At 39.2% G+C, this 20,696-nt stretch overlaps 1 protein-coding gene across 1 annotated transcript in view; it reads left to right on the forward strand.

Annotated features, from left to right (window-relative positions):
* Positions 1-20,696, forward strand: part of PPP1R9A (protein phosphatase 1 regulatory subunit 9A) — a 147,146-nt gene that overhangs the window by 116,657 nt on the left and 9,793 nt on the right. Inside the window, 10 exon segments of the mRNA XM_086614686.1 lie at positions 1,962-2,015; positions 4,401-4,630; positions 6,047-6,087; positions 6,090-6,142; positions 6,268-6,355; positions 6,358-6,438; positions 14,163-14,320; positions 14,887-15,187; positions 19,261-19,348; positions 19,447-19,524. Of these exon segments, the coding sequence (XP_086470812.1) occupies positions 1,962-2,015; positions 4,401-4,630; positions 6,047-6,087; positions 6,090-6,142; positions 6,268-6,355; positions 6,358-6,438; positions 14,163-14,320; positions 14,887-15,187; positions 19,261-19,348; positions 19,447-19,524 (1,172 nt within the window).

Below are 20,696 nucleotides of genomic sequence, written 5' to 3' on the forward strand. Positions count from 1 at the left end.
CTCCTCTCCATCCTGGACCAGCAGCCTGCTCTCATGTGGCACTTCCTCAGGAACCTCGTGTGATTGGCAGGTTAACTGCTTCCTTGGGGCAGGTTCGGTCTGGACCCATGGGCGCTCCACCTGCTAGTGCACCTGGTGTGCCTGGTTTCATTTGGAATGAAATCTTCTATGTGCTCCCACTGAGCACTTGAAGATTCGTAACACTTTTCAGTGCAAAGTCAGAAAGCGAGAGTAGGTAACAGTTTACCCTGGGGACTAGAAGTGTCTCCTCTGGAGACACTGACCAAGAAATGGGCAGTGAAAAGAAGATTCCTGAACTGTTCCTCAGTTCCACCAGTGTCTCCTTTATTCCTTCCAGCATAAATTCAGTAATTCGCCAACAGAAAGACTAGGATTATTCACTACATCAGTTAAGGCTGATTTGCAAACCAAACTGCATCTGAGAGTGTTCATGTCCTACACCACAAGAAGTGCATTCAAGAGGCCCCATGAAAAGGGAATTTCAAAAGTAGCTTGGCCTTTCTCAAAGATACTTGTACTGATCAGCTCTATGATGGCTCCTGTTATTGTGAAAATTACTCCTCTGCTTCAGAAGAGCTCTTTTGAATTATTTGTACACTTTTTTACTAACAGCCTGGTCTTCAAGAATGTAGCCATTGCTTCACCAGAGACGATAATTTCTGGTTCAGTACAACTCCCTCTCGTATTCCATTAGCTGAACATAAACTGTTCCCAAAGGCTTGCTTTAGTCTTGTAAGAAAATTAACCCCCATGTAAAACACGCTTTTCCGTAACTATCATTGGTATTAATAAATGATGGATGAAGGCTTTGTCTCCACTGCAGTGCCAGCTTGGCCTGTAATTCAGGTTTTGCCTTTACTCTCAACCCAACACACACAAGTCACTGATTCAGATTAAACAGTGCTTTAGATTTAAGGTTTTGGGGCTGTCAGAAGTTTGTCCATGCTGCCTGCATTAATAAAGCAGCAGAGATTCAGGTGCAGACCAGTATTGGGTGCATGAGCATGATCATTTCCATTTGGATTAGGGTTATACTGTTGAAGCTGTGGTTCAGTTGGTACTTCAGAGTGTTCTTGGAGCCTGCAAATAGCAGACCTTTGCGGTGAAACTAAAGATCAGGACATTGCCTAATACGCTCAAAGAGCTAATGAGTATTTACTCCACAGGATCAGACTAATGTAGGCTAGTCCAAGAGAAATCTCCCTGGAAAGTGCACAGCTGGATGCCAGGTCCTCAGCAGCAACCCTTTCACTGTACAGATCCACTGTTATTTGTGGCATGCTGCTTGGTAATGTAACCACAACCTTAGCACGCTGCCTGGGCTGTTAATCTACTTGCAGTCATTTTGTGTGCTCTAACGCTGTTTCCTGTTTTTGTAGCTTCTCCCTGTTACTGCTCCCACTTGAGATTAGCTAGCTTGAGCAGAACAACTCCAGCTAATGATAGAGAAGGATAGCATCAGTTTACCTTTTTTCTTGCATGAAATAAGTGTGTGGAATCTTCCCTCAAGGTTTTCCTGGCTTCTTGAGTTGTTATATCACTGATTTCCATATTTGCTTTTTTGTAACGTGCCTGCTTTAATCAATGCAGTGGGACTTTCTGACAGCACTGGGATGTATTTCACATTCACCTCAGAGGAGAGCGAAGCCCAGCAGGATAACATCTTTTTTTTTTTTTAAGCCTAAGACATTTGGTTTTTCTAAACAGATTGGATGTTCTGATTTGAAATTATGAGTGGTTAGACGGCATCCTATCTTTAATTAGGTTGCACAGACTGAGTCATTTTGCAAGCTAGACATTTTAATTTACAATCTACTGCACTGCAGCACTCTTCAAGGCCTTCTGCTGTGTAATAAGGTATTCGACTTGCAGCAGAGGCTTTAAAAATACTGGAGTACTCTCTGTGACTTCACTTGTTTATTTTATATTTTCAATTGTAGTTGCAAATCAAACATGCAGTTACAGAGGCTGAAATTCAGAAGCTGAAGACGAAGGTAAGAATCAATATATGGTTAATATACACTGTTTTTTTCCTCTTATGCAAAATCAGATCCGAAGACATGTATCTTTATGTGGGTGGAGAAGTCAACGTCCTTATTAAAGGCAGATTAAGAAGCACAGTGGCTCAGCTGTATCTTCTCTTGGTGTATATTCTCTATTCAAGTTTCAAGTAAAATCTTAAGTATTGCTTTTAAGAGAAACTGCCAACTTACGTGACTTCAATTAAACATACATTTTAATGGGTATTATAATGACTAAATGTCAGATTTCTAGTTTTACAGTTCTACAGTCGCATTTTCTTGGGTTTTTAGGTTATATTTGGATTGAATGCTCAAATCTAAGTTAGTAGGATTTTATTTACCAGTGATGTTAAAGTAGCCTGATTATGCTAATTTCCTTTTTTTGATGTTTAAAAAAAATTCCTTAATTTATTTGAAGGTATTTAATAGAAATTACTTTTTATATACAGAAGAGAAAGAGCTGTTTCATATTGTTGCAGTTCTCTTTAAAAGATACTCTAGAAAGGAAAAGCTTACCAGTTTACAGAAAATATTGTCTCACAATTGGTTGGTAGTTATTAGATTGAATTTGCTATAGCAATAAAAAGGAATTGTATTTTTTGTACGAGGATAACCTTTATGGGAAGTCAACTGATAATTCAGTTGCTGAGTAATACTAGATTTTATAATGACATCCTTCTCTTTGAGTTTGAGTACATTATGAAGGAAATAAGAAGACAGAAAAAATTGTGCTTCAGAAAAAGATTTTAGATTTTTTCTAGCAATCATTTGCATTCACCATGTATTTTGCATAGTGTTTATCAAATCTGCATAAATTACTGTTACAAACAAATTCAGAGTGCAACTATTTTCTGTAATGACAATTTCTACTTACTTTTTCAGTTCAGAAAGTCAGAAATTTTTCTCGGTCTACTTTCTGGTTCAAATCTAGCAAACAGAGCTGTGCGGTCAATCCCTTGGGATTGTGCCAAGCCCCATTGACTTTATGGCAATGGTGCGTGGGTGTAAACACTCATCTGTGCAAATCCATTTGGAAGATTAGGGTTAATGTGCCTTTTTGTGTTGGACTTCTTTACCTAGTGTTTTGAATAGAGCTAAAGAAAATCTGACTAGTTAAGGTATATTACTAATAAAACTGCAAACAAATTATTTTCTTTGTGTGTCTATCATCCGTGATGGGAGCAGAACTGTCTAGAGCAAATTAAACAATCTTGATAAGTAAATGGGGATGTTAAGGCATTTTTGTTTTCTCTAAATTCTGGGAGCTAAAACATACAATCTGCTGAGCAACCCTACCCTTATCCAGGACCGAACATTGAAACCTGCAGCTAGCTTCAGCTGGGAAGTGAGAAGCCTAGCACAAAAAAAAAAAATGTAACAAAAAAGCTAGCAAATGAGCTAAGATTTATTATAAACTCAGCAGTAAAAATCAGGCTTCTTTGAGGTCACTTAGAGAAAGTCATTTGGCTTCATTGGCGCCAAATAGTGGAACTGGCAGTGGAACTGCGTTGGTCACAGAGTTAAGCTGTGCTGATGTGTTCGGCTGAATTAGCGCTTGAAATCTCAAACAGCTCAGGCGTATTTTCCTTTCCATATTAGCTCCTTACAACTCAGTAAGCAAGTTTACAGAAACAAGAGTTTTATAACAGGTTCTCGTTGTCCTTGAAATCGTTCTGGCAGAGTTTCAGTATTGAATGCAAAACTCTGTGCTTGCTTACATGAAAAAGATTCTAGGTTACCACTCGATGTTAAATTCTGATTATGCTCCCAACCTCTTTTGTTTGGCTTTCTAGATTAAGCAAGATTATGACGTGAAAACAGGCATTGTAAGAATTCAGTAGAATTTCTAATTTGGGTTAAAAAGCAGATAGTTAGATTAGAGGTAATTTACTTTTTTCCTATTGTTTTCTAAATTGTTCTTAAATCAAGTATAGAATTTAGAAATCAGATTCCCCCCCTAAAATAAGAAATTTAATTGTTTTGTGGAAGTGTATGAATGCTTTGTAACACCTGAGCTGCATGCATAGAGCAAAATACATCCCCAGTGCTGACTGATTAACCCTGCAGTTTGCCTGAATACTCTACTATTGATATTTTCAAGTGTGTTTATTATAACCCAGAGGAGTATAGAGGCTGCACTGGAACACAAAGCAAAGACTCGACTTTGTTTTATGAGGAAGAATAACATATGTACCAGCCTGTTTTCTTTGTCCTGGAATGCTCTTTTCCCTGCTAGCATATTCCTATTCTAGTTATTAATTCACTGATTTTCACTATTCATGTTGTTTGAATTAATCCTAGACTATTAGGCTGCACTTTGCAGCTTTTTACTGAGTGCATCTCCACTCTTTTGTTCAGCTGCAGGCTGCCGAGAATGAGAAGGTGAGGTGGGAATTGGAGAAGACCCAACTCCAGCAGAACATTGAGGAGAATAAGGAAAGGATGATGAAATTAGAGAGTTATTGGATTGAGGCACAAACCTTGTGTCACACGGTGAATGAGCACCTCAAGGAGACGCAAAGCCAGTATCAGGCTCTGGAGAAGAAATATAACAAGGCAAAGAAATTAATCAAGGATTTTCAGCAAAAGTAAGCAGCTGCGCCAGACTCAGCAAATGACTTAGTGGCCAGATAGAAAACATATATGTGATATATTTTGAAATATGAAACCCACTATTAAACACCTGTAAGGTAAACACTATTTTTCACTTTTTTTTTCATGAAAAACACGATTTCTTTATTATGGAAAATTGTTAGTAGTGTTCAAATATGAGTTTAGTATTGTTGAAATAATATTATAAATAAATAAAGACTTCATCTGTGGTATTCCAGGTTGGAATGTTTCAGAATTACTAGATAACGAAATGTGATTGCAAACTACGAAGAGTAATCGTAGTAAAGCATTTGATTAGCAATTTTTGCAACAATTTGTAGGGGTAATGTATCAGCTGGATTCACTCCCGCTGCGCACTAATGTAACATCAAAAGAAAATTGTTATGTTACATTTTACATTTTATTTTCTTCTTCTCGTAGATGCCAAGAATGTTTGAGCTGAGTTGAGCTAACTGATGATTACCTGGCTCCCTCTCTTTCATGTGGTCCCCTCTCCCTGATGACTAGCAAGAATAATAAGATCTTACATTTCTGTAACAGCTTGTATTCCCCCACATTTCTTTTTTTTTGCAGCAACTTTTTCATTTCCTGCTGAAATGTACTCATTTAAAGAAGAAAACTCGAAAATGTATAGCAATGTCAAGTGACACCTGGGAGTGCAGAAGTGAATATCCTGTCCCATTAAAAAGAGTTTTAGATAGTTGAAATGTTATTACCCATCTTGGAATTTTGTGACTTTTCCAGAACTAGTTGACGTTTTGTGTACTTTCTATCACAAATGTCTTAGGTTTTCAAAATAAAAACAAATAGGGAAAATAGCTAGAATGAGCGTGGATAGCCTTTCTGTTGTTATTCTGCTTTATATTAGTAAAAGGTCTAGTCAGTTGCTTTTATCTATCTCAGACTCCTAAAATCACCTAACAGATTTCCTTATAACTATTAGAAAATAAGATTTGTACCTGGAAATTTACAGATGTCCTTTTCTGCAAAGGATTACAGTCATACTCTCATAAAACAGAGATTTTACTTCATTTCCTACAATAGAATGCAGCATAAACTAAGCTAACATTGTTTTAATTGTTAATACAGATTATGAAAAATTAGTTTTATGTAACTGTTTTGATTATCAATTAGAACAACTGAGATTTTTACTTTTTTCCAGATAAACTCCTCTAACCATGTTTATATCTTCACATAGCATATTAATTTAGACTAAGTAATTTTTTAGGGGTTTGTCCTAATTGCACTTTCATACTTCTTATTAAGTTAGTAATAAAATATTCATTAACAATAGAATTTTCTGATGGATAGCTTAAGAAATATCAGAACATTTTGTTTTCTCTTTCGATCCAATTGCTTTGATGACAGCAAATACATCTTTTTTCCCTAAGAGAACTTGACTTCATCAAACGCCAGGAAGCTGAACGAAAGAAATAGAAGATTTGGAGAAAGCACATCTTGCAGAGGTTCAAGGCTTACAAGCTCGTGTGAGTAGTATTTACTCTCATATTTGAAGAATGAGACAACTCTGTCTGATATTCTGGAAAAAAAAAAAGTGATCTTACAGATGTGTGTATATGTTGTGTGTAACAGTGTGCTGTATTTCTTTTAGATAAGAGACTTGGAAGCTGAAGTTTTCAGGCTAATGAAGCAAAATGGGAGCCAGGTTAACAATAACAACAATATTTTTGAAAGGCAGACATCTTTGGAGACGTTTCTAGAGGAGATCCAGTGGAAAATCTAGATACTAAGCAAGTGTCCTGTCTGGATGGCTTAAGTCAAGGTTTGTTTGAACCAAACTGTAACTCCTGTAAATATGTATGTAAATAGCATGGTTATAATTCAGGATTTAAAGGCAAAAATAATGCAGAGATGTTATTTTTCCAAAATTCAGTGTCTAATGACAAGTGCGTCAGGGTGTACCAAATAATTCCAATACAGAGTCCCAGAGTGGCTGTATAACATATATTCTTAAAGAAATGGAAGTGACTAAGTGCTAATAAAGCAAGGATTGTTATTGATTTATTAAAGCTATCAGTGGGATGCCATCAACATTTAGGTTTAATTCGATGCTTCTGTTATGTTACTAAAGTAGGAGAAAATTATGTTTTTTCCTGTGTTCCTAAATCTGTCCTTCATTACCCAGCCACCGAAGATCAAACAAGAGCAAAGCGACCAGAATGAGAAAAACAATGTTAATCTACCATTTGGATGAATCTCTATAGGTTCTGTTCTCACCTTCGTACAGACATCAAAAGGAACCATGTAAACGACAGTCACCATTTCTCAGGACGGAGCCTTTTGTGAATAAAATGCAAATTCTTTACTAGCACATTAATTAAAAATCTTATTCAGCTATAGAACAGCCTGATTTACGGCATAAGACCTGTAAGACTTCGTTCTACATTACCGAAGAGCCAAAACAATTTGTGGCAACACTGAGATCTGGATAGATACCATCAGCAGGGTAACAGTGACCTTTACTTGTTTTGCACAGAAAAAGATAATTCTCACTTTTCAGGCTGTGCCAGTGAAAATACACAGATAACTTCCACAGCTTTAATTAGAGTTTTAAGTTCTGTAATTGTGAACTGCAGAATTAAAGCAGATTTTAGGTGCACAGCCTTGGAACAAAATGGTTTGATGCAGGAGCAATACTTACTGTCTGTTTAGTGACATCTGTTAAATCGGGTGTCGGAGGTGTTGAGATTGCAACAAGGGAGCACCAGATTCTGTTCCTATATAGATTTCATTTTAAATAAACTACAATATTATTTGTTTCTCCGATGAAAAAGACTCACAACATTACTGAATAAATTAATTTCTAGCAAGCATAGAGACACTTTATTGAAATTGATATTTTAGCAGTTATTTCATGAGTGGACCCAAACTGAATATTACTTTTCAAATAAATCAACATGAATTACATTTTTAACAAAATATGTCTATAAAAAGAGCTAGTTCTGCTAAAACGGTATTTGGGGAATATGCAGACCTTGTGGAATTGGTTTCCCTGAATTTTCACATAGCTGTTTTTTTCTAACAAGTGTTTATTATACTGAAATCTCTGAAGTGCAGAAAGCACTCAAGATGACAAGAAAGTTTGTATTTCTGCCATAGAGGACTCAGTGAGTGTTATGAATATTTAAATATTTAATACTTAGCAACACTGTTAACAGAAATCCTTTCAGTACCTTGCATCAGGAAAGGAAAGTGTGTTTCTTTACCTGACGAACAAAAATCATGTTTATTCTTACTGGTGTAACAATGTCAACACACATCCATGGCTCAAGAGCTGAAATCTAGGAGTTCCTACATGTAAGGAAAAAAATTATTTGTAAAATTCTTTCTGAAAATTTGAAAATTCTTTGTAAAGCATTGAAACTCTGCTTGTCAGTACTTTCAAATTGTATTTTTCAATTTATAGATTTCCATTAAAATTTTCATTTTCCTAGAGCTGCTGTTTTTCATTGCAAAAACATTCCCCTGGAGAAATGTTACCAGTGTTCAGTGCTTCTGAGAGTTAGAATAGATGAACTGTGAATTTAAATACCGGAGTTTAACCACCTGACTACAAACATGAATTATTCGCTAGGAAAAATAGACAGTGATTTTTGGAAAGCAGAAAAAGCATAGTTGGACCTTAGATTCCAGGCTGGATGTGTGTTTTTGACAAGAGAAAAAGAAAAGCCCTTTTTTTTAAATCAAGAGATATCTAAACATCCTGAAGCACTCTTTGACTTCATATACCTTCACCAGTGAATTCCGTATCAGAGTCTCTGAAGGCTGCATCAGACTGTAATGTAGTGATGCTTGGTCTTCAGAAAAAGAGACTGTCTCCACGTCACCCTTGTGTAAACCTTTTAAGAAAACTTGCCTTTGTCTGGTAATACTAATCACTAGAAATTAGTGTATTTACTAATCACCCCGCGGATGTTTGCAGAGGAGATATAAGGACAGGAGGGATGCCCACAATGTCTTTGGAGGGTGAGCAGAGTTCCACCAGGTGCAGTGTGTTGTGCACACTGTCTCTGTGATGTTCATTGAAGTGCTCCTTTCTCTTTTCTGGATTTTATTTGGCAAATATAATGCACGCTTCTTCTCGAGCCTCAGCATTACGTTTGTGAGGTGGGACTGCATGTACGCAGCCACATCCAGTACCATTTGTTCTGAAGTCTGCAGATCTGTCTTCCCTCAAAAAAATCAGGTTATGTAAAAATACATGTTTTAATTAAAATGATGCCAACTATGTTTTTTGCTTCAGTGCGATCTAAGGTGTTTGCATGATAACAGATTTGGAAAGAGGTAATGGATTTGATCTGGTGGTTGCGTACATACGAGCGTAGCTGTCCCTGCTGCTGCAGGTGCTCCAGCCATGTTCAGCCTCATGCCAGGCTGGATGACTCCTCAGGCTGTAACATTAGCTCATACTGAGTTTGAGGGGCTGCCAGTAATATCAGTGGAAGTTAGAAAATCAAAACCATTCGGGCCCACAGAGTTCTTCCTTTGCTTTGCCCAGGAAAACTAGAAGCCTGAGGATTGTTTCTGTTTTACAAATACGTGATTTATTCTGAGAGTCCAGAAAAAATAGATGAAGTGCTTTGTAGCTTTCTGGTTTAGTGGTCATGAGCTGTGCCTGCAGTAGAGAATCAAACTATTTACTGGAGGGAGTCAGTGGTTTGAAATCTTAACAGTTCAGTGCTGTTGCCAAGTTTGACAGTATGTGCTCATCTCTGCAAATGCCTGTTCAAGCTGCTTTGATGGCTATACTTTCTGGGTGCTTTGGGATACCCAAGGATGCATCAGTTCACAGAACAAGATTTTGAAATCATCAGCCCATATAATGGAAGAATAGTGGGAGGACAGGCGAGCTCTTTCCTGCTCTGCAGTGGCACTGAAATAATTCAAATGGAAGCTCATTTGAGTCAAGTGGTTCAACGCCTGCTGAAAGAAAGTCTAACTATATTGTCTCTGAGAGCAAAATAAAACCTGTTATGACTTTTACATGAGAGATTTCTCAGGCTCCCCAGAGATACCTGAAACACATGGGGTGTGTCTTTGTGCTGATGAGCAGTGAGGGCTGGTGGCTCTCTGTGGAAGAGGGAGCTGAGACCGAGGGTGACAGCACATGTGGCCAGGGCAGAGACCACCTGACAGCAGCCCATCCCCACTGCACCCAAGTGTGGCGAGCAGGGCAGGTCCAGTGATGGAAGTGGAGTCAGCTGGGAGCCCATGCAAGTTCCTGGTGGTGAGGGAGGTCCAAAGGCAAGCTGTGAGGTCTGTCTGTGGGTTCTGGCTCACGTCTGGATCCACAGGATGCATGGCCTGAGGGTGAAGCCCAGCTTAAACATAGATTCTGATGGGGAAGGAGCCCTACTGATGCTGTGTGAGCTCTTTGCAGCACGCTGAACCACGGTTCGGTACCCGCTGCGCAACTGCGAGAGCTGCCGTTGAGTGCGGGCAGCCCAGCTCTGGGCTGGAAGGAGCAGTGACCTCCAGGCCCAGGAGGTATTTTCCTTAAACAAGGCCAATATGACCATGTCTGTGAAATAAGCATTTGCACTACTACGTTGATATTTTGCATAATTTGAGCTGTGAAAGGAAGTGACGTTTGGAAGTGTGTGCACCTGAAAGAATAAGTATAAGCCATTCAAGTCATGACAACGTGCAGTTATCCTATCGAGTACTCAGGGCAGAAGCATAATTACGGGTCAGACAATGCTAATGGGTTTGTAGTGTCATTGGTATATAGAGTTTAACTCTTAAAAAAGCAAAACATGGTACTGAAAGTCTTTGCAGTGCTTTAAGAAAACACAGATCTGCAAAAATAAAAATGAGTTTGAATGAGTCTTACCCTTCAGTTATTTACTGGCATGCTGACTCAACATGTGGCTCTGGTTTTGAGAGACAGTTTGAGCTGAACTGACAGATAATTACTGTTGAAATGGGAGACTCCACACCATCCCTGCCTTTGTCCAGCCACCTCGTTCTGCCTCTTCCATTGCCCTATGCTAGCACTTACACACTTCTGTGCACACTCTGATTCACTGAAATAACAGAAAACTGACCTAAGAGAGGAAGAGGTTGGAGTATCAGACTACAATTGGATAGATTCTGCTGGATCAATCATTTGCTACGAGGATTAAAAAAAGAAAAAAAGGTGAAACTGTAAAGATTATTTCATTTGTGGTGTAAAAGTGAAAACACCTTTTAAATGTATTTTGCCTTACTGTGGCTTTGCAATGTATTAAATTTGCTGAAATAACTCGGATTTCATTCGAGTAGATGATTGATAGCCAAGGGAACTGCAGTTATGTTACCTCAATTTGTAGAGGCAAGTCATATATGAAGTGTTGCACTTTCTTGAATAGGGTGACTTTGAACTCAAGTAAGGTTGGTTCATTGTTCCATTTTTTGTATTAAATATTTCTCCAGCTTTTATGGATGACATAATGGTGTTTGGGCAGTAGGTGAAAGAGGAAACATCTAAAACTGCTTTCCCTTCAAAACCAGTGCTATTTAACATCTTTGTTGGAGACATGGACAGTGGGATCCAGTGCACCCTCAGCAAGTTTGCAGATGACACCAAGTTGTGTGGTGTTGTGGACACACTGGAGGGAAGGGATGCCATCCAGAGAGACCTTGACAGGCTGGAGAGGTGGGCCTGTGAGAACCTCATGAAGTTCAACAAGGCCAAGTGCAAGGTCCTGCACGTGGGTCGGAGCAATCCCATGCACAAGTACAGACTGTGCGGAGAATGGATTGAGAACAGCCCTGAGGAAAAGGACTTGGGAGTACTGGTGGATGAGAAGCTCAACATGAGCCGGCAATGTGCGCTGGCAGCCCAGAAAGCCAACCATATCCTGGGCTGTATCAAAAGGAGCATGGCCAGCAGGTCAAGGGAGGTGATTCTGCCCCTCTACTCAGCTCTCGTGAGACCCCACCTGGAATGCTGTGTTCAGCTCTGGAGTCCCCAACACAAGAAGGACATGGAGCTACTGGAACGAGTCCAGAGAAGGGCCACGAAGATGATCAGAGGGCTGGAGCACCTCTGCTGTGAAGATAGGCTGAGAGGGTTGGGGCTGTTCAGCCTGGAGAAGACAAGGCTCCGGGGTGATCTTATAGCAGCTTTCCAGTACCTAAAGGGGGCCTACAGGAAAGCTGGAGAGGGACTTTTTACAAGGGTGTGTAGTGATAGGACAAGGGGCAACGGATTTAAACTGAAAGAGGGCAGATTTAGGTTAGATATAAGAAAGAAATTCTTTACGTTGAGGGTGGTGAGGTACTGGAACAGGTTGCCCAGAGAAGTTGTGGATGCCCCATCCCTGGAAGTGTTCAAGGCCAGGTTGGATGAGGCTTTGGGCAGCCTGGTGTAGTGGAGGATTTCCCTGCCCATGGCAGGACAATTGGAACTAGATGATCTTTGAGGTCCCTTCCAACCCTAACCATTCTATGATTCTATGATTCTAAGTAGGTTTTCGTGATTTTTCCAGCAGAAAGTTATCTGTACAAAGACAACAGTGAGTAAGAGTGACAATGCCCATGTCTTTTCTGATGATACAAGAAAATTACGCAGCTCTGGGATTTTGTTTTTTATTTCTTTTTGTTATTTTAAAGTACATAGGGTAAAATATAACATCTGCACAAAGCCCAGATGTTCAGAAAGTACAGCAACTGTGTAGGGAGTTAAGTGGGAGAGTAGAGTACATCTCCCAGCTTTCACCCAGGTCTTCTGGTGACCTTTTGATGGGTTTTGTTGGGATAATTACTGCTGTCTTGTTGCAGATCTCTCAGAGTGTTTTTGAGCTGTTGGATCAGCATAATGACAGATCTAATAGTCTGTGTCCTGCTTCACACAGTTATAGTTTTTTTCCTAGTAAATCAGGCAGAAGCAGAGTCCCTTCTCTCTTGTGCACGTTGTGGCTTTCCTATTCATGCCTTGAACAGCTGTGGTTCAGGATGCCTTTCATGGACCTTCTGAGTTTTTACTATCATGCTAAACTTTATGCAGTATCACTGATAGTTAGTTGCAGTGAAAATTTATTTCAGCACTCTCGGGTTCTTCCTGCAAAGCTGTGACACTGCCTTTCTAATGATTTTGCCAAAATGTGTTGCTGAAAGCTGAAACCAGACAACTACCATAGACTGTGATAATCACTGTAATGATCACGTCCTCTAGACTCCTGCTTAGGAAAAGGGGCTTGGCAGAGTGTCTTCTCATGTGATCCGAGGGCAAGTGAGGCAAGGCTGTATTTGCGGTAGGTTGTATGAGGGACCACAATGTTTGGTGCTGACAGAGATGTGAATTCATCAACTTTATGTAAGTTTTATAAGTTTGAAGGAACTCAGAGTAAAAGAGAGAAGGACCTACAAGAGGAGATAATTTTTCTGACTGTGCAGCAAGGGAGGAAGTAACAAATGGGATTGCCAAGTACTAATAAAAAGATACTTTTACATGCAGAAGAGTTGGGGTAAACAGTTGAGGCATCGTGTTTATATTGTCACATACAACTTTGAACAACAGGTGACCACCTCATCGTCCAGAGGAGGATTGGGACTCCTCCCCTCTGCTGTCCCTTCTGAGAGGGATAACGTTATAGAGCAAGCAACCTGTTTCACTGTAGGTCCAAAGGAATGAGTTTAACACTTGTTTCATAATCCTGTAAAAGGCTGCCTGTAAAGCAATCCAATCACAAGGGGTTATCTATTATTTGGATACTACCTGTATCACTCTGTGTGTGCTACTGACTACAGACATTGCTTGTTTGTAATTTGTTCGTATTGTACAAGATTATTTGAGGGACACTCAGTACAGGAGAGAATAAATCATGTTCTTTAAATTTGTAAGCCATTTTGGTTACGATCAAATATAGAGCGGCCTGAGAACTGCTTGAGACACTTTTGTAATTTGACGAACAGCCCGCAAAACTGGTGAAGTTACAAGGGAAATGCTTGATGGGGCAGCTGTGGGAAAAAAATGGCAGTCCAGTATCTGCTTCTCAAGTGGCATTAAAGAGCAAGATTGGGGATAAATGAATTGGTCCCTGGGTCTAAATTGGTATATTCATGCAGATCCTGGGAAATGTCTGTCAAAAAGCAGTGAGATGAGGATTCCTTTATGCCCTGACGGAGGAGAGCTCTTTGTAGGCCAAGCATGTGCAAGTCCCTCTGAGAGCGTCTAAGTGGACCTGCTTTCTGGGCTAGTACAGCTGTTTTTGACAAGTATGTTGGTTTTGTGTGGTCCTTCACCTAACAGTGGGAATCATTTCTTGAATTTTTAAATATTTGCAGTTGATTTGTCATTATGCAGTTACTGGATCTGTGTAGATAAACTTGTTAATGATTTATGCAAATAACCATTTTTTGCATGTGTACTTTAACAGTGATGAAGATACAGGTACAAGTAAAACATGCAAAGTGCATATACTTGCAATTGCAGGTCCTGTCTTAGGAAAAAGTAGTGAAAGATTCTTCTGTTAAATAGCTTCAAATCATGTTTCCATACAGATTTCAGTGAAGCAGTGCCAGAAACGGAGAGACTGGACTCCAAAGCTCTGAAGACTCGAGCTCATCTTTCAGTGAAGAACAGGCGACAGAGGCCTTCTAGAACAAGGCTATACGATAGCATCAGTTCAACTGATGGAGAGGACAGCCTAGAACGAAAGGTGAGAAGGACTCTACCCTCTCTCAGGCTTCCTATGGAGTGCTAGATTGCCCCTGTAAGTCATTTGATTCTCTGTGTTTGTCCTTTCCTTGCAGCACAGGCAGTATTTATTACTCTGTGGTCAGTATGCTATGAATGTCCTTGAGTGATGTGCAAATCTGGTCTCCTTTGAGTCAGCACACCTTGTTTTTTGGTTTTGTTGTGTTTGGTTTTTTTTAACAGGAGTCCTGGGCTTTCTGATTTATGCGTGCTTTATAATGCAGAGTGAGTCCTTTCGTTTATGCAGGAGGTGAAAGGAACTTGAATCATGCGTTTGTTTGTTAATTTTTTAACACAATTGATAATGATATTTACTCGTTGTTTTGTCCAATTCTGGCTTCCATCGGAAAGCAAATACCAATAAACAACACTGTGCATGTTATCAAAAGATAATGGCATGAATTGCCAAAGCGTTTCCTACAAATAGAAGGATAAATAATGAATAAAAGAATTGCATGTTCAAAGTAAACCTTGCTCTGATTGGTTACTAAATGATATAACCTGCTTTATAATCTCTTATACCAACAGCCATCAAACAGTTACAGTAGTTCCATGCACATTTCAAAATCACCACTGCCCTTATGCATGAGAGCATCCTCACCAGCATCAGATTCTGGTGCTTCCTCCCTCTCCCCCGTGGCTAGCAATGCAGCAATCTCACTTGACAACCTAACTGAAAACCAGGAAGACGGACAACACCAAAAAGGAGGTGTCCTTTCCCCCCATGCTCGGGGAGACACTCCACTTTCCTCTCCGTCAAAATCTGGGCACAGCTCTGAAGCATCTCCTTTGCATCATCCAGCTGGCAGGAATATTTTACAGAATAAAGGTATTACTGTTTTTTACAATAAATTGATGCATCATTTTGCTCACTTACATCTACTTTATAAATTGCTGTTGTGTAATAGGACCATGGACCAACTAGAAGGCCATCGTCTCATAACTCCTTTTGTCTACCTGGAAGTAAAAACATTGCAATTTACCTTGTAGGGTGGTATAAGAAAAGGGCAAAGTCCGAACTGAGATCAGGAACTGCTTCCTTTGTTTTTTTTCTTTCTTGGAACTCATTGAAAAAGATAGGGGGATGTTGCCTTTAAGGAAATATTATCTTTTGTTTTAAAAAACACCAAATTATTAGACCTTAGGACATTTCTGTATTAGAAGCATGCTTAACACAGTGTACTTAGGTGAATTATGTGGGTTTGGCACTACTAGATGCTTTTTTTGGAGGGTGGGGAAAGGAGTGTAGAGCAAGAATAACAGATTGTAGCTCTTAATTGCTGAGAAGCAGCATAGTTTAGATTAAACAAGAGGTCAATGCCTGGGGAATATTCATTTACAGAAAAAAAAATTCAGGTAATTTCTTGAGGAGGTTGGCCACATTGGTATTTATTTAATTCAAATTCTTTAAATGTAAGCTGGATAAAACATGATGCAATCATACCTAGCTTAGGTACGTTTCTCAGATACTAGTTTATTCAATGTATTAACAATACGATATGGCACAGAATTCTGAGCCCTCTTGTTCAGATGCCTTGGGGAGTCAAAAATAGCATTTTACACAACTTTAGCAGTCTTAGCTATGCACTATGCATTCTCTAACTGTCACATAAGCTAAAATATGTGATCAAAATTGTGAGGACTGCGGGATCAGGTCTGGATAAGTTCGTAACAGACTTTGACTTACTTAAATTAACTGGAAAAAAAAATTTGTTGAGGAATTCTGTTTGTGTAGCTCAAAAGATTTGCCATTCGTTTATAACCTGTTTTTCCTTAATCTTCATATAGGGCCTTCACACAGATTCTTAAAAGACGGGTTAATGAAGTTTAGTTGAATTTAGACTAGGTTACTATATGCTAGCATTTTTACTTAGGTTCTGAAATTGCTAGTCTAATTGTATAGTTGCTAATTGTGTAATTTGTAACGAATCAAAGTTAAATTCAAAGCTTGAGTTTGGCAAGTAAAAATAAGGGTGTGAACATAGGAGTGTGATGTACAGCTTGAATGTATGATTGGTTTATCTATGAAGTCATAAATTCTGTATTTCCATCCAGTGCATGAAAAATATCGTGATAAAAATTTGGTGGAAACTAGCCTTGTAGTGTAAAGAATAGAGTATTATATTCCACTCACTATGTCACTCTTTCCTTCCCAATTTAGATTTGAAAAATAGTCTGTCTAAATATTGATGTTGTGCTTTCCCCACTGTGGCTGTTAAGTAAACAACCAGTGCTTTTGGGTGTATCCAGATTCTGATGAGTACATGAAAATTAAACCAGTGCAATTTAGCTTCAAATGGAAAATTTGCATACAAAAAAAAAATATCCTAAAGCAGTTGTTGTTTGGCAGGAAGTAGCGATACTATTTTAATTCATTATTAATTTGACTGTCAAACTCTCACAGGTCAGAAAATAAGAAGGACTGTTGTATTTGTTCTGTGTGTTCAGGTAGGCTTTTTTGAGAGATGGAAAGGGGACACATTTGTGGACATGTGTGTCTCCATTGATCAATCTCTGATTAGCAAAAGTGAGAATTGTCAAGTTCACTCTTGTCTCCTTTTTCTTTCTTATGAGATCGTGCAGTATTGTGGGAAGAGCTGAAGTGGCATGAGATCAGTTTCCTCATTATTGCAAAATGATGTGGCATTGAAGCACAACTTTTTCATATATATGGATGATTAATTTCTTTTATTCGGTTCTGCCTGTCTTGTGCAACAGCATCCTTAGACAAGGCGGCCGAGGTGACGCCTGTGGGCAATCCTCCGTTGATAGGAGGCTGGCTGCAACTGTGTTGTGACCTTGGGGAAGAAAGTTAGGTCTAGTCTCCTTTCACATCCGTCAGCCACAGATTTCTTACACCAGCTGCTTGAGACTGAAAGGGATGGAATAAATGGCTTCTGTGTGATTTACTCTGAGGAACTGGCTCTCCCTCACTCTGTCGAAGAACTACGAGGAATCAGGGAAAACGTGCCCTTCCAGGGTGGTCAGAGTCCCCTCCTGGCCAGGCAGGGCACCTGCAGCCCTGGTTCATGGCCACCGCCATGGGCCAAGCACGGTGTACCTCTGTACGTGCAAGCCTCTGTAGAGTCAAATCTACTCTGCCACTCAAGTTGTTTTTGGGACCCAGCCCATCCATCTTCAGCTGTGTCCCATAGCTAGTGTGAATGCTTTCCCCAGCAAATTGTCATTATTCGGAGGGCTCGGGCTGGCTCCAGCTGGATGTGAGTGGGAGCACAGAGATAAAAGAGCCTGAACAGGAATTTGCCATACTGTGTCCCTGCTGAGCTCTCCAAATTATTTCTTCTACTACAACAGCAAAACCTCCAGCCACTAAATGCTTTTGTTATTTGCCTGCCACAAAAGCAGTGCATCTTATAGTTTCATTGACTTCTATTAAGAAGTTTCTCAAAAAAGCCCACCGCCCTCCAGTGCCTGAGCCCCAGTTGCCTGTGAATAGCTGGTGTGAAAATAAACACTATGATCTTTTATTCTTTAAAGTGACAATTTCGACAGACGTTGAAGGAGAAATATACACTAAAGGTGAAAGAGGAACCAAACCATAAGAGGAGAAGGGAGAGGAGCATGCACAGTGTAGGGTTGATGCAAAGTGTGCATTGCCTAAAGCTCTCCTTGGCCTCCCTGGGGAATGGATTTCTTCTCAGGAGACTTCGTTTTGTCATTCTTCCTATTACTTTTTTTTCATTTTCTTTTTTTGACATGAGGTTACTTCACAGTGCTTCTTGAATGCTTTTTTTAGCATAAGGATTTGTGTTAGAAGAAATAATACAGCTTTTAGAGTGTGGGTATTGCAAGAAGCTTATTTTCCTGCTTTTTCCAGGATTCATGAGCCACTTTCATGTTGAATATGCTACTTGAATGAAAATCTGACCAATATTATCCACAAAGCAACATGCAGAGTTTTTATATACACACAGTGGACTGTCCTGTGATAGTGGTGTGGTATTTTGGGTTAATTCTGAGGGCTTTGTTTATGGCAGCTACAGTAGGAGAAATCCACAGACCCAGCAGTGCTTGCAGTTCAAAGTCACTTTATATCTGAAGTCACGTTGTAAAAGTCACCAAACCACAAGTGATATGAATGACTGACCTTCATTTGCTTCCTCTTTATGTTTAAGAATCACAGAAACTGTGTCTGATTTTTTTCAATGCTAAGTGTTTTCTTTTAGCTTCTATGCAGATGTCACAGGATGTTTTGCAGACTCAGATTTCATTGTTTTGGCTTTATAGGTACTGCAGGCTGTTTCCTCTTTAGACTTTAACAGTGTTTGTAGAAGAGATCAAAAATTGGTAGAGGTCTCAGGGCAAATTTATTAACTAAGCTACTTTTAATTATTTATTTTCTTTACATTTGGAATGGTTGGATTTCAAGTTAAATGTTTATTTAACGAAGATGTTCAAGCTAACTGTTACCTAGCATGTCATCATAAAAGGTAGCCTTGGTTCCAAATTTCAAGAAAGTATTTCAGGAGTCATTTTGGAAGTAAAGCATACGTACCAAATTAATTCTGTAAAGCAAGTACTGCAGAGTGTAAAAATGGATTCACTGTAATGTTTACTTGTAAATATTTTGTGTTGTTCGACTTACTACATAATTATTAAAACTCAACCAAAATGAACTTTTCATTTTCTTCAATTAAAATAAGATTTCTTCATATGTGTCTTCAAATTCTAAAAGTATTTATCTATTTTTATTCCTTTTCACACTGTCATCTTAAAAATGAGAAGAATTCACCTAATTAAATTGAGTACTCACACACGTGTACATGTATGCGTGTCTAATTACGAAAAGATACACAAACTGTTCTGGATAGAAAGTGGAATAGCTGTCAGTAGCAATTAAAAATAATAATGTACATTCTTCCATGTACAAATGTATCCTAGATGGTGCCGCATGTGCTCAGGCAGCAAGAACAACTAGCCCTATTATAGGGCATGCAGAAAAACTAAAGCGAAAACTTACAGATCTTGGGTAAGCACTTTGTTATTTAAGATACTTATTCTTTGAATTAAAATGATTGAAAGTAAAATTTCAAAGATGTTTCCTGATGTTTTCTAATATTGTTATAGGGCTCCCTTGAGAAGGAGTTCAAACAAGGGCAAGAAGCGGAAAGAGAAAGAAGCTATTAGGGTGACCTATGGCAGTAGGTATGGGTAAAAGATTGAGGATGCAAGAAATTATATGCCAGAAACATTGGAAAATCTAATCATCCTAGCAGATGGGAACATTAACAGTCCCACTGACTTCATGTAAATAAGTGTTAAGCTTTGAGGTAACCTTCTGAGCTTACAATCCTAAATTTCTTAACTAATGAAAAACTAACATATAATCTAAAAATACTTGGAAGCGTATAATATTGTGGTGTTACTACTGCTGTTGCATTCACTAATGGGATTTGCAGAAATATGTTATCAGAGCTGGCCTACAAGATGCACACTGGATCATGAGATCCAGAAATCTTGACACAATTCCACATATTTTTTTGAAAAAAGCCTCCAGAGCAAGGATAGGCAGCAGCTGTTCACAGCAGCTTCATAGCACCCATGTCAGGAATGCCCTCAGAAGGGTTAGTTTCTGAAGACGGACATTATAAGTTGAAAGCAGGTAGGAAAAATGCTGACTGCATTGATCACATCCCCAACTCTCAGGGAAGGAATTGCAAATTCCTTGTGAGATCTGATGAGAACACATCGCCAGCATCTGGACTCTGAATAAATAAATGAATGTTCAAAACAGCAGGAAACAATCTTCTGTGCAAAAGCTAGTGTAGATTTTCAGTGAAGGTCTCTCCTCACATGCTAATGAGTCTGACAAGATCCCAACTAAAGGAGGTGATACCTGATTCCAGGTATGAAAGACAGGCAGTCAGTTAGATGTCAGGAGTCCTAAGCCGACTTAATACCTTCCAAAAGTCCAGAAAGGACATAGCAACTCAAAAACTTTTCGTGCATAAAACAATGCAAAAGAAAACCTATGTGATAAAAGAGCTATATAAAGAAAGCAAACTTTCAATGCTACTCAGAAAATAATTGTCATGCAAAACCAGTATGTAGCTGTTTATGGTTTTTTGCTGACAGTCTAATACACGGAGCCCCAGTGGCAAGAATATTATGTAGCTCTGTCACATCAGAAAAGCAAAAGAAAACCTTAGACTTCTGACTTACTCCCTCAGGCACACGGTACTGAAGTGCAATGCTCTATCTCAGCATACATTTGTACATTTATATCCTGCAAATATCTGGCAGATCTTCAGTGATCTTAGGCAGTAGTCGTCGCCTCTACCCTGGTGTCAGAAAACCTCTTCCAGTTGTTTCTGCTG

The sequence above is a fragment of the Tauraco erythrolophus genome, chromosome 7 (assembly GCF_009769465.1).
Source record: "Tauraco erythrolophus isolate bTauEry1 chromosome 7, bTauEry1.pri, whole genome shotgun sequence".
Classification (NCBI taxonomy): Eukaryota; Metazoa; Chordata; class Aves; order Musophagiformes; family Musophagidae; genus Tauraco; species Tauraco erythrolophus.